Genomic DNA, 15503 nt, shown 5'->3' on the forward strand with positions numbered 1-15503 from the left:
CGGAGCGGCGGCGGCGGCGGCCGCCCTCGGCGCCCGGGACAATGGTGCTGGACAAGGAGGACGGTAGGTGGGATCGGGGCGCGGGGCCCGCCGCTCCCGCTCGGGCGCCCCGGCGGCGGGTGGGGAGGCGCGGACGGGGGACGGAGGGAGGCAGCGATCTCGGGGGAGCTGCCCCGCGCCGCGGCACGGCGCTGCCGCCCGGCCTGTCCCGCACCGCTCCGCTCACAAAGGGGGCCGGCACGCCCGGGACGGCGGCCCCGCCGCGGCCGCGGGTCGCTCTCCGCGGTGGCCGGACCGGGCCGGGCCGGGCGGGGGCGGCGCGGGGGTCCCCGGCCGGGGGCACGGCAGCGGCTGGCCGCGGCCCCGCTGCGTGCTGCGGCCGGCCGGGGAGGGTCTGACACTGCAGCCCCGACACCGGGCCGCCATCAGCGCCGGTGGCCGCAGCGTGGGTCCCCGCCGGGCCAGCTCCGCCGGCTCCCGAGGCCGCGGGTGCCCGAACGCCGCCCCGCGCTCCCACTGCGGGCAGGGCGGCCCTGCCTGCTTGTGTAAATGGCCACAGAACGTCCCTGTGCCGGGCTGGCGGGGGCTTCAACTCGGAAAAGTGGATGCCAGGCTCAAGAGACAAGTGGGAGATGCTCTCCGCTGTTGTCTTTTTCTTTTTTTTTTCCCCTCCCCTCTACCTCTTTTCTTTCCCCTTCCCCTTGTCTTTTGATCTGGAGTTTCTGCCTCAGAACGGGGAGAGCCTGCGCGCCGCGACACCGCCGAGTGGGACGGGGCACGAAGAGCAGTCCCGGGCTGGCTGGTGCGAGCGGCCGTGTGGGAGGGGGCCGAAGCGCTAACAGCCACCAGGGTAAATGCTCGCTGCTCCGGAGAGGTGCGTGGGGAGGGAGCTCGCTGCACGCTCGTCACATGCCTCTGGGCCCTCGGAGAATCCCTCTCCCAGCATCTTTTCTTCCTCCAGTTTCTTGAAGCCCTCTGAAGCAAACTGATGTAGTGTTATTAATGGGGTCTGTAGTGCTCCAGTGGAAAGCGCGTGTGTCAGAGATGAGGGAATGAACGTATCTAACTGGTCAGTGAGAGGTAACAGTAGAAAGACTTTTCTCATCCCTCGCCCCCTGTGCACTTAGTTAAAAAGGTTAAGTAATGACCGAGGAATTAAACATGGGTAATTTCTTATTGTGTGTGGAACAAGGTTTGTGTTTCTCTCCAGCCTCACTTTCAGGGGTAACCTGCGTTGCGAGAGTCCCCTGAATTTTGCTCAGCTGCTGGAGGAAAAGAGAGGAAGGGCTCTTAACGTCTCTATTAATACCCCTTAATAATAATAACCGGGTGATGTCTTCATGCTGGTGACTCTCTGTCAGGGGGTGCCTGCCAGCCCGTGTCTGTTCCCGTGTGATTGACAGGCTGCCAGCAGGATGCTGCCTCCATTGCAGGGGCGAGAGGCACAGGTGAGCTGCGAGGACAGACCGAGATCTGAAGAGGGTTCCCTAATAGGGGTGTTTGGGCTCTTTCAAGTGTCTCAGACGTACTCATTAAACACGAGGAGCTCGGGGCCGGCCTGACGGTGCTGTAAGGAAATGAAACTAGAACCCCTGATTATCCAGACAGTTCTCAACAGCCTCCTTCCAGGAGATTTCATGAGTGGCTGTGTATAAAAGGGAGTAATGGTGGTGGATGGGAGAGGTAAAGAGGAAATTAGTGCGGGGTGCACTTAAAAAAAGGAGCAAAGTAGGAAACAAACCCCTGATGAGAGGGATGTGAAGATCAGAGCAACAAGGTGCGGTAATGCCGAGGAATCTCCTGTGCTGTTGATGGAGTAGTTATGCTTGAGGAGAAATTATGGTCACTTTTAAAGATGCCCTGGAGAAATAGGGGACAGAAGGTGAAACTCAGAGAAAAAACTCTTTCTATGAAGAGATCATTTTACCTTTGTAAGTTTCTCTCTGCCTGATTCAATGGGCTCCACTTGCCTACTCATCTGTGAATGTTAAAAGGGGATGCTGGACCTGCATAGGTTACAAATGGACTGAAATGGAAGCTTTTGCTAACTAAACCAATGCCTTTTGAAATCAAGCTTGAATGAGCTTGTTAATAAAAATGGGTCTGTTTTACTCCCATAAATGGCCCTTTTTATTTTCCTTTTATTTTTCTTTTTCCCAGAAGCCGGTCTGATTTTTACCATCTAAAAATCCCAGTGTTGTGGCTACTGTCCAATTCTCCCCTTGATTTAAGAGGCTTTGCCATGTAGAGTTTTTCTTTGAGGGGTTTTCTTCTTTTGAGGTCTCTGGCAGTGGTGGGGGTATTCATGGTTATTACTGCATAGAGAAGGCAGGATTTCAGGATTACCCCTCCCAGAAGTCCTGGTGCATCTCAAGGAGGACACTTCCTGCCTTGTAGATATGAGCCCCTGGCTTTTGCATCCCTGAAGGCCAATGGGAAGCTGGGCCATGGCCATTGGCCTCAGGGGCAGCTGCCCACTCTTTCAGCTTGAGGCCTTAGGGCTGTGTGCCAGCCCCAGTGTGACACCAGGATTGCCCCAGTGGTGTGAGAACTGCGGATTTGGGTTCCCACTCCGGGTTTGTGAGCAAAAAGCTTCCTTGGCAAACACACTCTGTGATGCCGAGAAGGAGCAGAGACTCAGTAATACTCTTATGTGGGTCTTCACAGATATCATTGAGGATGAAGGGGCAGGCTGAAAAAATAACAACAATAATAATGTTTCTGACTTGATGTGTTGTGGCATCACGTCAAGTTATGTCGGGGAGGTAACAGCATTTTGTATGTTTGAAGTGACATAATATAACTTGACTGATGCAACATGACTTGATATTAGAAAATAATGGTTCACAGTGGAACTCTGGCAGGTATCTTCCCCGAACAAATGTTAGGAACTGAGAGAAGAGGGACGAGAGGGGTGGGGGAGAGAAAGGTTGAGAGAGAAAAACTTCAAGGCTCTCATTTTAGTCAGTTTCACTGTGTAAATCACAGCAGAATTTGCTGTGGGCAAGCCAACCTACGCACCATGCAGTGCATTTATATATTTCAAGATAATGAGAGTTAAGATATTTCTGAAATACGTAAATGTTTTGATCGCAAAGACCAGATTTCTGCTTAAAAAAGTAAACTGACATCAGGTAGCATGATTAATTCCAACAGATTGTGTTAATTGTAGTTGACTTAAATCGCTGTACAAATGTGTTGGGGGTTAGAAAACTTTTTTTTAATTGTTGGTGTGTGAAATGAGTAAGCAGATAAAGTGTTTAAAAAAAAATCTGTTTGCACAGGGAGTAATCCAGCCTCTTTGACATGATGGAGCAGTAAAGGAATAAAATGTACATTGATCCGGTACTGCATATTTTTTCATGAGTGCATTATGTCTGCTAGTTTGTTCTGCTGCAGAAGTCAGCTGTGACAGACAATGGCTAACTTCATTTTTATCAAAACCTTGCCTTTCTTGTAGTTACCAAATAGTGGAAGTTGAAATGTACCATATATTTTGGGTAAGTCTGTCCTTTTTGAAGGTGGCAGGGTTGAAAAGTACACAGAAAGAAGAATGGAACATTTTTGGAGCTCACCATTTTCTGATGGAGGCCAATAGTAAATTGGAAGTGGTAAAGTGCCTCAAATCTAAAAAAGGCTGTGGCTTTGTTAGTTTTTGCATGGATCCTTTTAACTATTAGACTTTAATCTTTGGGATAAAGTCCTCCTCCTTTCTAGCTTGTGACACTTCCTAAAAGAAAGTGATTATTTATGGTGGTTGCACTCTTGCGCTAAAATACATATTCAGCGCTTGCAAACTAGTATCACTAGGAAACAGGAGTTGTTGGAAGCACTGGATGAAAACAGCTCAGTGTAAACCGATACATTTAACATCAAATGTTCTCAAGGACTGTTAGGATTAAGTATTGTGAATGAAGGGGGAAGGAAAAGCCACTTCAGCTGGGGATAAGGAATCTAATTAAAAATCGGTATTAAGGATATATAACTTGAGCCTGCTATCATGCTCTTTAGAGTACCGTTGTATCAGTTGTAAAGGGGAGGAAGAAGTATCATTAAGGCAGAAATGAAATGTTTTCTCAGATTAAAAGACTGAGATGAGTGAAACGGTGCTGTTGATCTTGGTAGCGAAGTGTCTGATCCCGCAATCCTTGCGAGAGCCGGTGGAGACAACAGATGACTTGTCTGGAAAAGGAATGAGAATTGCAGGATGTAGGATAAAAGACGTGGACCCCCAACTTGTCACTTTATATTTGAGCATTGTTGGCATTTCTGAAAAGTGGAGCAAACCTGTTAAGTGTTTGTATCACTTTTGATTAAGTAAATTCATTTTAATATCGACCTAGTGAAAATGGAGCTGCGTTCTCCGGAGTTGTACACCCTGAAACCAATACCAACGTGTGAAAACAAACCCAAAATGTTTGCGCAGAAAATCAGTATCAAGTTTTAGGTCACCAGAGATGTGTGAAATGTAGCTGGGAGCAGCGGGGCTGGCGTAACATCATCTGCGGAGAGTTGGGAGCCTCTGACCTGCCCGAGCTGCTGCGTGGCGCCAGACACAATCCCCGCTCGCAGGCAGCAGGGCTGGATCAGGGCCGGAGCAGGGCTGGAGCGGAGCCGGAGCATCCCCGCGGAGCGCACAGCGGCGGCGGCGGCGCAGGTGGCCCCGCGGCCGGCGGCACCTGGGCGGGGGCCGGGCGGGCTGCAGGTGGTGCTGCTGAGCCGGGAAGCCGCGCTCCGCCAGGAAATCCCGGCAGGAACTCCAGAGGGGGCCCTGGGAAACGCGTGCATTTATTCATCGCAAGTGTGCAAGGCTCGCCAATTGAGAGGCAGAGGCAGCACTAGTCGGGCTTAGGTATTCTAGCCTCTGCGAATGTAATTTCGGATTTAGATTCAGCTTAAATCCAAAGGGAAAACACTTTATAAGGCTGAAAGCTGTGTAGTTGCAACAGCCAGGGTTATGAGCTATCAAAGGCAATTACATTAAAATAGATTATACTGTGTAAATTGAGCCATTTAGAAGGTGAGAACCAAAGAAACAGCTCTGATCCCCCTTCTTTCTAAATTGCAGTTTTAGTTCCTTGCAATTCTGAGGCACAAAAGTAGGTGAGACTGCTTTTGTATCCGCAAAGTGCTTTATTTCTGAGTGTAATTCTAACTGAGTGCAATCTAGGTTAAAAGCTGGACAACTGGGTAATTAGAGCTCACTTGCTGCTAAAGGACGCTCAGCTGTACCGTAGCTCATTTGTGTTCCCAGAGACTTGCTCTCCTCTCCCCTGAGCGGAGGCTGCTGGAGAAGAAGCATCTGTGCCCGGACTTTTCTTGATTGCGGAGATGATGGTGCTGGACAAGGAGGACGGTAGGTGGGCTGAGATTGTGTAAGCCTGTGCTCGGTGTCTTCTGTGTGCCGCTAATGTAGAAATAAATAGTTTTGAAACAGACGTGCGCTGTGCATTTCAGAGTGTTCTGCTCTGAGCTTCTGATGTTTTTCTCTTGTGTAGGTAAAAGCATGCTTGCTCTGTATTTTTTTTTAAATCTCGTGTCTGACATGATCGGACAGCAAAGAAGGGTTTACTCCGGGCTCTGTTTGCTGAAGGACATAGCAGAAACAGCTTGATTTTTTTTTTAATATCTATGTAGATTTTTCTTTCTGCAAGTTACTCTAATATGTCCATTTTAGCCTGTTTGTTTTAACAGCTTTTATTGTAAATCTAATGTTGAGATTTTTCTTTCCCTTTCATTTGCATGCCATTTAGGTCTCTTTAATGTACGCCTTTAATATCTATTTCTCACAGCTTTTCTTCATAGCTATAAACATAATGACAATAAGCTAATAAGCCTCTGTGGCAAAAAAAAAAAAAAAAGCATTGGTTTATTCTAAGAATTTACTCCCTTCTTTTAATAGCAGAAGTGGAGGTTCATTTTCGATGCAATTTCATGAATGAAGCTGAAGGAGAGCTTGACTGATTTTAGGACTTCACATATGCTTATTTTTTTAAGCTGACTAGTCCTTATCAAGGATGCTTAAGGGGAACAAATTGATGTGAGGAAGATCAGTGTTAGTTAGCAGCCTGAATGACCTGATGCTATCTCTTGCACATTGCCTGCCAGGGTGTGCAACTTAACTGCTCAGTCATCAGTAGTTTCTGGGATGAAGGTGGTAAGTTCAATCACAACTTTTTAATGAGCTGGTTTTTTTTTTTTGCTGAGGCTGTTTTGTGGCTTAGGTCTTCCCTCATAGCTCGTGCACTGCAAGCAAGGATCAAAACTGAGGCAGAGCAGAAGGCTTCTGCAGCCATCCACATGGACTTCCATCCATGGCGCTGCCTCTTGCCAAGGACCTCCACCTTGGTGGCACTTTGTGCGTGGAAAGTGGGAACTGCATCTTAACTTTTAACAGGCATTTCCACCTGTTATCTCCTTATTTCATTCCACCGGTATAAATGGATGAAGTGGGCCATGTAATGGACTTCCCTGATCTTTTAAAATTTATTTTGGGAACCTCTTTAAAAGTGTTAAAAAAAAAAAAGTCATAGGCTGTTGCCATTGGAAAATAAGAGAAATTACTGAATATTTGTAAGACTGTAGACAGGAAATAGCTTTTCACAGGCAGCAAAAGAGCTTGGAGAAATTGGAAGTTGGGCATTTTGGCAGTAGCATTGATTTTACTTGAATATATATATTGCTTTTTAAAATATTTATGAGAAAAATAACTTGTAATTTAAAGTCACTTACTTTCCTGTGTCGGAGTCATGCTAACTGTGTTTTGTGACTAGTACTGAAAGCTGCTCAATGCTATTAAGTTGAAATTATATTATTTTTATTCCACAACCCATATCTGTCTTCTAGTATTTTACAACTGAATTAGTACTGCACTGCAGAATCATTAGGAAGGCTTGACTATTGAAAGACCAGAAGTCTTCTAAAGTTTCTCTTCCCTCTCTCCTTTGCTTGCATCCCAAAAAAGGGAGTATTTTAGACCTAGCATTTTGAGGTCTTACGTCATTGTAAGTTTGATTTCTAAAATTCTCCCTATGGCATGTTCATGCATGTAGAATTTTAATCTAGTTTCTGAGATGGCGTGTGAGGTTTTGTTTCATGAAGCATTTGGGACTATGAAAAAAACCCTGGGCTTTTCACAAAGACTTGACGCCTTTAAAATATGAGACCAAGCAGAAATTATAATTATCAGTGCCCCTTGTATGCAGATTCAATCAGATTTGGACTAAGAGTTGACCAATGTGAGATCAATAAGTTGTCATGCCCTTCTGAATCTATTCCGTGCTAATTAAGTTGGCATCTCAAAACTGCGGAATTATCTTATTCGTGAGGAGAAAAATACCTAAATCATGGGCTTTATTTCTGTTAAGATATTGTAAGTTCCTTTGTTAACACAGTAGAACTTGAAAAAAAAAATGAGTAGATGTGGAGCATCTGTTACACATCTTCTAGATCAGCTTTGCAGTTGACTGGCCTTTGGATAAAAGACACACTAAGTGCTTGAGTATTGCTTATGCTGGGAAAACAAATGAAGCTAACAGGGTTTCAAAGGCTTTGAAGCAGTGTCACTCTCAGAGGTGTTCAGTTGTTTTCTTTGGCAATATAAGTTGAAGCAAGCTAGTTTACTTTATTAGAGGCATAAGGCTACTCTTGTAACCTTCCTCTGACTAAGACGAATTTGGCTGACTGACCTTATTTCTTGCTGGACCACACGTGTTGTGCTGGGTTTGGGTTTTTTGGGTTTTTTTTCCCCTCCTTAGGATTCATCTCTTTTAAAGAGCGGCAGCATTTTCTGTATTTTGTTAAATCTCCCTTTTCAATTTGTGCCTCCCTACAGAACTATGTTCTGCTATGATGGAGCAATGCAAATCAAGTAGAATAGCCCAAATTAATTCTTCACATTGGCGGCAGTATGATTGCCTGCATGGAATCAATAATGCATCATAGAGGGATCAAATTTTGGAGTATAATGTGTGAATAATGCTTGACACAAAACAAAAATTCAGTCATCATAATAGCAATTAGGAAAAAGCTGCAGCTTATCCCAGCTGTAATCTCTGCTAACAATGAAGCACAGCCTGGTAATCAGCATGTATGGTATGAAATGCACTAATAGAAATCACAGCTCTTTGTTATGTGTGTGGGGGGTGAAAGTTTCCTTTTCAGCTAACTTGTGCTGTGTTAACCAGACATGGCATCCTTCAACTAAATTGTGGAGTGTGTGTGCACTTGTAAAAACACTGATCAGCTGTGTGTTCATCCTGATGTTTGCATAGACAGGAGCCCCCCAAATCATGGGTCCTTTGTGTTTTTGAGCAGAACTCTGATTAAACAGATCACAAGAGTAGGCTGAGTAAAATATCAGAGGACTCCATTAAACATGTACCTTAGTTTTATATAGAAAGAAAATTTCATCGTTTCTTTAAAAATTAAAAGAAAAACATGGATACTCAGTGGTTGTGTGCATTGGGGTTGGAGAATGGGTCTAAGGTTGATGGGAGGTATTTAGGGAAATGAATATTAGGTAATTGGAAACTGGATTGGTAGCAGCAGTTGGGTTCCCTGTTGTGAAAGCCCATCTTGCCCCACGCAGAAGGTAAAAAAACCACAGCATTTGGAATTGGAAAAGCAGATAAATGGATTGTATAATGTCAGTGACAGGACTTGTGCCACAGCGCCCTGGGCAGGACAGCGGGGCTGTGGGCTGGCTTCACAAGGGACTGTGCCAGCTGCCACACGGAGGTACCTTTGGATAGGTAGATGGATATGGAAAGACACGTATCTCCAGCAACACACGTCCAGGCAATCCTGTTCTGTAGCTAAAAATCATGATACACACAAATTGTGCCACGTAGCTGTTCTGCTTGCTGCTGGTGTCTTTTGTTTTCCTTTGAGCGTACCTTTCTCAGGTGTGCCTGTTGAGGAGTCATGCAGAGAGAGAAAGGGAGATGGCACAGTAGCTTTTCCTCACAAGAATGGAATTTAACTTTTCTGTTGCCTAATGTTCTTAAAGCTCTCTCTCTTTCTCCTTTTTATCTCCTGTGCCACTCTACCTCGGACCTTCTCCGTGGTCAACCGATGTCTAGCTTACCATGTATGAAGAATCCCTACACATCTTCCCAGACATCAGCTTATTCAAAAGCTGACCTATAAAGGTTACCAAAGACCTTGTTTCTGCCTCTTTAGCTGAGTTACCTGTTGGTTTTTTGAGGGCTTGATCTTCACACGTATGGTTTTGGTGTGATTTTAGGGGTTGGTCTGGCTTTAGTTCATGACACAGTGTCCTTTTGTGACTCAGAATTACAGCAATGGATTAAAATATTCATGAAGAGGAGATAAAAAGTTGTCAAAGAAGTATTCTAAATAAAATTGGAGCATATTTGGCAGCAGAACATGACACTTGGTTTGGCCATAAAGGACTAAAAACCCATCTGGACTGTTTCTCCAAAGCTGACCAAGTGTGGAGCTAGAGGTAGTTCTTCCTGGAGATGCCCTCTGCCCCTGAAATGGCAAATAAGGAAGCATGGCAGAAACATGGGGTAGTAAAGTAATGGCCTAAACCTATTCAAGAAATGGAGGCTACTGTAGTTGGAGCACTGATAACCTAGGTATCCATTTAAAGACATCTCATCCTATGGGAAGGAGCAAAAGGAGGTAGCAGGCCTAAGAGGAGCAAACTGCTTTGTATAGGAGTATGGCAGGCGATCAAATAGTTCCTAGTGTTTGTTCAGACTAGATGGCTGAAGGACCTGAGTAGGATATCATCATACTTCGCCCCCAGATGCTGTTGACATGTGATAATTGCCTGGTTGACATAACAAGCGTTGAAACAGTGTAAGGACATTTTTCAGCTTGGGTAATAGGGTAAAGGAAGCAGCTTGTTCTTGGAAATCAGTTTGCTCTAATTTTGGTTTAATGCAGTAGAAAGTGTACTTGATACCCTGGCAGCAGAACATAATTCGTCTTCTTTGGAGTTAGTGTTAAATTTTATTATCTTTAATAAATACAATGTGAACATGTCAGCCTGTTTGTCATAGCCATTCCAAAAATGCTCTCTTATGGTAGAATCTTCAGAAAAATTCCTTTTAAGAGCAGTGCATTATTAATAAAGTAATCCATTAGGTCTGGTGATAAAGGGTCACAGCAGAGTCTGAAATACGTTTCTTAAATGGTTAAGAAATTTATCATGGTTGGAGGATTAATTGATTTCATTTGGAAGCTTTCTTAAGGTTTTCAGGCGTTGTGTTTAGAGAGGGTTTTATTCTCTTTGGAAATATGCTTGCTGCTAAAGTTTTGCTTTGCTGTCATTAGCATGAACATTTCTGCTAAAGGCAAACTGTTCTTTTAGCATTATGACTGATTGCATCTGCGAGGAGTGCTACTTAGGTAAAGAATATGAAAGTTTATGGCAAATAAGGTATTGTACTTGAAATCAATTCAGAATCAGAATAATGGCACCAAGCATTAAGTGTTGCAGTACAAGAATAAAGAAGGCACTGCAGATGCTGCTAAATGCTGAACTATAAAACTCCAATGGGTCTATATCTTTTAAAAATTGGACAGAATTGTCATCATTTAGAATACATAGACATAGTTTTAAACTGTATAGAAATCACTGCCCCCTACTTCAATAATGTGCGTAACTGTTGCCAGGGAATGATTTATTCAGTGAATGTAGCTCCTATTCACTGAAGACTTGGGGGTGGAGGGAAGGGCGTTTTGAAATGAAAGTTGTTCACTATTAGATTAACATAATTAAACCTATCTGAGAAGAATTCACCACAGCTACTGTTTTTTTTTTAGTTCTCTGTGTGTGTGTTTTCTCTGTCCTCCAGTGGAATGACTCCCAAGCCCAAGTTTCCAAGCATGATCCATGCAAACAGATGCTCAACTCTCCAGTGAATGTTCTTGCAAACTATTTTCTACTTACATTCCATATCAAAGCAGATAATGGATACTCATGCCCAAATTTAGAGGGTTTTTAAGTTTCATTGAATATTTTCAAGTTTTTTAGACCAATGTTCAGAGTTCCTTGTATACTAATCTAACTCTGAAAGGGTGATTTGGGCAGTGAAAGTATTATTTGTCTTCTTTTTAAACAATTTATATCAGCAGTTCTAGTTTCTCTTAAAGAAAAAGTGGATGATTGTTGCATATTCATGACTGAACTGCGGAGAACTTGGACCAGCATTAAACAATTAACCCTCTCGCCAACATCCATTTGAGTAGAAGCCAGGGATGTTCCTACTTGGTTTATTATGGATCTGAGATATAGAAATGTATTCCGGAGGACTGTGTTTCTAATAAATAAAAAGGCATAATGAGAATGTAACTGGGAAGGAAGACAAAAGCAGCCATGCTTTAAATTGTTAATGATGGTGCCAGTGGCTGCAGCTTTACCACAGCTGTTTAAATTGATCAGCAAGTGAAAATGTTTTGTTTTGGCATTTTCCCTGCATGTGCAACTCTTTCGAAGGGACTTCTGGAAGCTTTTCAAAGGGGAATCATGATCTTTTTTTAAACTAGGCTTAGAGCACCAGAGCTTCCAGTATTTTGGGATGCAATATTTAAGGATGCAGTTCAGTTTTTCTTTTGTAAAGTTTTTGGCTGATGAACCATTATTTCTCCTAGATTTCCTTTACCACTTTTTTTCCCCTCTACAAACACTACAAATGACTCCCTACCCATAAAAGCTGAGGGAACAGCACACTTCCTAGCTGTCCTTTTTTTTTTTCCCCATCTCTATTTTACTGATGCTACAGAGTTTGATCAGAACAGCAGAAAGGTGCTATGTCGATTTGCTATGCATCTTTTGGTCAAGCATCCAGTGTGAAATTGTTCTATAAAATGTACTTTTTCAGAGGGAACTCACTCCTAATTTCTTTCCTGGTTGGCTCTACCTTGCAGCTGAAATGGGTTAAGCAACACCTCTTTATCATTTGTATCCTTTCCTTCCGTTCCAGAGAAATGGGTATGCCTTTCAAAAAGATGCAGCCTCTTCAAGGCGGGTAGGGAGGAGAAGATTGGACTTTCTGTGTGTTCACAAGTGATGTGTAGAGATGTTTGGGCAGAGGGCTGGCTTGAGCTGGTGAGCCTTGGTATCTTTCCCAGAGCACCTCCTACCTTGAGCTCGTGAGCAGACCTGTCTGGGACCTTGTGTGAAGCCTCTTCCTGGCACTCCTGGTGCCAGGTGACTGGACAGGCCATGCTGTAGATAATGTCGAGCAGCCAGGTTTCTGCATTAATGTACTTGCAGTGAGGGTGGGTACTGAACATTATTCAGGATCCATTATATATTTATCCTTATAGTCCTTTGTGGAAAATGATTTCTGTAAGTACCCTGTTACGGTTATGAAAGCCTAAATAAGCATCAGTCTCAAACCCTTTGACCTGTCTGCACAGAATGGAGATCTGCTTTGAAAAGGACTCCTTTGTATCTGTTTTTACTCCATGCCCTTCCATTCATTTGCCTATACAAAGCAATAAAGGGTAAAACCAAAGTAACATAAATTGGTCTGTCTTCCTGAATCCATGTCTCGCTAATGTACCCAGATTAACTCAACTGTAAATTGTCTCCTTTGGATGTCGTGTCTTGCTAAAAGTTTCCTATATGATTCATGATTTGGATTGCTTTTAACAGCTATTGGCTAAGCAATATGGTAAATGTACAAGGTGATGCAATTGGCATTAGTGAGAGGATGCACAGGAGCATGTAATGCAGTCAATACTACATTAACTACTGATGCCCAATTACAGAAACTGGAAGAGTGGCTTTTAGGAGCATTAGGACTTGCAGAAGAGCTGAGATCACCTGCCGCTCCTTGCCTAAAAGCTTCACCCTTTACGCGCTGGGATCAAAGCAAACATTTAGTTGCTATTTTGTCATGTATAACAACGAAGGTATTCCCACCCCCCCCTTTTTTTTTCCAAAAAGTGTCACACTGATGCTTTTAGCACATGTAAAATCCTATCTCTGTATTTCAAGACTCTACTTCCATCTCCTGGGGCAAGACTTTATTTGAATAAAAACTCTTTAACCACCTCTGCATTTATTGTGTCTCTGAAGCTTACTATTTCAGCCAGTTTTTATTTTAAAGAAATACTAAGTGATATTTAGAGTGTCCTATTTCAGTGTGCCAGAGTGGCCTCCCCGTCGCTCCCCCCAGCTTCTTTCCCTTTTCTAATCTGTATGTGATTGTTTGTGACCTCAGCTGGCTCCAAGTCTCTGAAAAGTGTTTTAAAATACAACCAGATACCACATAAAACAGGATATTTGAGTGTGCAACCTTTCTGCAGTCCACATTCAGATTAAGCACACATTGTTTCCACCACTGCTTTTAAACCCATTTGCAGGAGATGGTGAAGGACCACATTATACTAAAAAACAGTGCATACTTTCAGACTGAGCTGTGTGATCGCAGCTTCTAAATCTATTTTAAAAATAATGAGCAATGTCGCTGTTACATGGCAAAGCTAGCAACCCACAAAGTTCCTCCGGACTTGGAGCGAGATGGGAAATTAAGCAGCTCTAAGAACACTGAAATATTTTAATATAAAAGACAGCTGGCAGGTGGCTTATTGCTCTTGTTGCAGCATTTGTCTTTACTTCCAGCTATGATACTTGGCATATCACTGCTGCTTTTAATCCTCAAAGCATTTTGCAGTACTGAGGAATTTGTGCTTCCCAAGTGATCATCCCCCGGAACTCCGGCCTGGATATCTGGGGGATGTGCCTGACCCCCATGAGGCCTGGGTGGACTTTTGTGTTTTAGCTGTCCCTGGTTTGTTCTTCTCTGCTTTCTCTGTGCTGGGCCTGGGTCCCACCTTGCCTGCTGTCCCATGCTGGGTTAGGAGGTCAGACCTCTGCAGAAGAAGGAAGAAATAACTTCTGGATCGCCAGGGAAGGACAGAATGCTATTGAAGCAATTGCTCTCCTTAACTGTTTCGGCGGCTGTTTTATTGATCCCCTCTCAATTGGCAATTTTAATTTTGGGGTTTTTTTAATCTCAGAGGTCCGGTCCAAGCAATTGCAAATTGTTGAAGAAAAGCCTTCGCTGTCTTCTTGCCATAATTATGAGCATTGGTCACGTTCCTCCTGCTCCAGCTGTGAGCATGGGTCTTGTCCCCCTCTTCCATTTTCTGGGGACAACAGAAAAAAACGGGGTAAGGCTGTGCTGTAAAACATCCTGATGGTCTACAGGCGTTTCCTCAGTGACCTTTTTTTTTTTTTGGTAGATGGTGCCTTAACTTCTCAGGCAGAGTTGTGTTGGTGGTCCATGTATTTGCTGTGAAGCCCCCCGGATCTCTGCCCCATAACAGGGCTGGTCCGGGCTGTTCGCTGTGGCCGGGGGCAGAGGAGGAGCCTGTTATTTTTAAGCCCGGCTGTTGCTTTCAGGTGCCGATCGATGCTCTTTTGAACGTCTGGGGGAGGAGAGCAGAAGGTGACCTGCTGGTTTTCCCCTTGCACTAATGTGTTTAAAAGGTGGCACCAGCAGCGGGGGCGTGCGGGAGCTCGGCTGAGCTGTGCCTTCAGCGCGCTTGAAACGCAGACGAGTATCCTGAGCTTGATGCACTTTCCAAGCTGTACAAACAATGTTTGAAAAGTCTGAAGTACCCAGCAGGGCGAGTCAAAACGTCCTTGAGCAACTTTGTATTTAGACAGTGTTTTCTCTTTGCCTTTGATCAGGAGGGAACAGATGTGCCTCCTCTCATGTGTGTGTTTGTGCACACCCCCTGATGTACGCGCATTCCTTGTCCTTGTGCAGGGCTGCAGTATTTAGGGTATGCTGCTATTCCTCTTTGTTCTTCCTTATTACTGTTGTTCTTTTTGTTGTTGTTGTTTTTCCAGGGAATCTAAGTTGGAATTTAAAGAGGTCGGACTAAACAAGGTTTTAACTTACTCTCGTTCATTTCCTTATCTCTCTTTAACTTGGATAGAGTGGAAAAAGAATATGTATATAGTAATGCTCCCTTTTAAAAAAAAGTATGCATATATATAATCGATTCCTTGACTAGTTTTTTGGGGGGGGCAGGTTTTGAGCATTTGGTCTAAGTGGGCTGCTCAGTGAAATTTGTACATTCATAAAATAGCTGATTGAAAAGCAATATTTCAGATAAATACAAGCCAGCGATCTATCAGCAGTTGTAATAAAAGCTGGGCTTCAGGCTGTGATTTTATTTTGAAATAATAAGAATTGCTTTATTCTTTTTACTTGAGTTACCATGGTAATTCTGTCGTGTAGCAGTGTTATATTGATTTAGAAAGTGGACAGTAATATTTCTTTTGTGTTATTCTGTTTCTAGGGGTTGATTTCTAATTTCCACTTGGAGATTACTTTTATAAATTTCTTAAGTCCTTCCACTTTTTTCTCTAGCAGTGTAATTTTCCTCTCACACATTGCTATTTTCTGAGCTTATTGGTTTGCTCTTATTTTAAATTAAACTTGCTGGTTTCAAATATTGAAATGACATCTTTGTCTGTGTCTGTACTTTGGTTTAGCAAAATA

At 43.6% G+C, this 15503-nt stretch overlaps 1 protein-coding gene across 2 annotated transcripts in view; it reads left to right on the forward strand.

Moving 5' to 3' along the window:
* Nucleotides 1–4720: 4720 nt before the first annotated feature.
* Nucleotides 4721–15503, forward strand: part of LMO1 (LIM domain only 1) — a 55649-nt gene continuing 44866 nt past the window's right edge. Inside the window, exon 1 of one of the 2 annotated variants that reach the window (XM_030948864.1) lies at nt 4721–5356. In XM_030948864.1, coding sequence (XP_030804724.1) covers nt 5332–5356 — 25 coding nt within the window. In that variant the 5' untranslated portion in view covers nt 4721–5331. The remainder of the gene's footprint in view (nt 5357–15503) is intronic. The other variant, XM_030948865.1, reaches the window with a different exon arrangement.

The sequence above is a fragment of the Camarhynchus parvulus genome, chromosome 5 (genome assembly GCF_901933205.1).
Source record: "Camarhynchus parvulus chromosome 5, STF_HiC, whole genome shotgun sequence".
NCBI classification, from domain to species: Eukaryota; Metazoa; Chordata; class Aves; order Passeriformes; family Thraupidae; genus Camarhynchus; species Camarhynchus parvulus.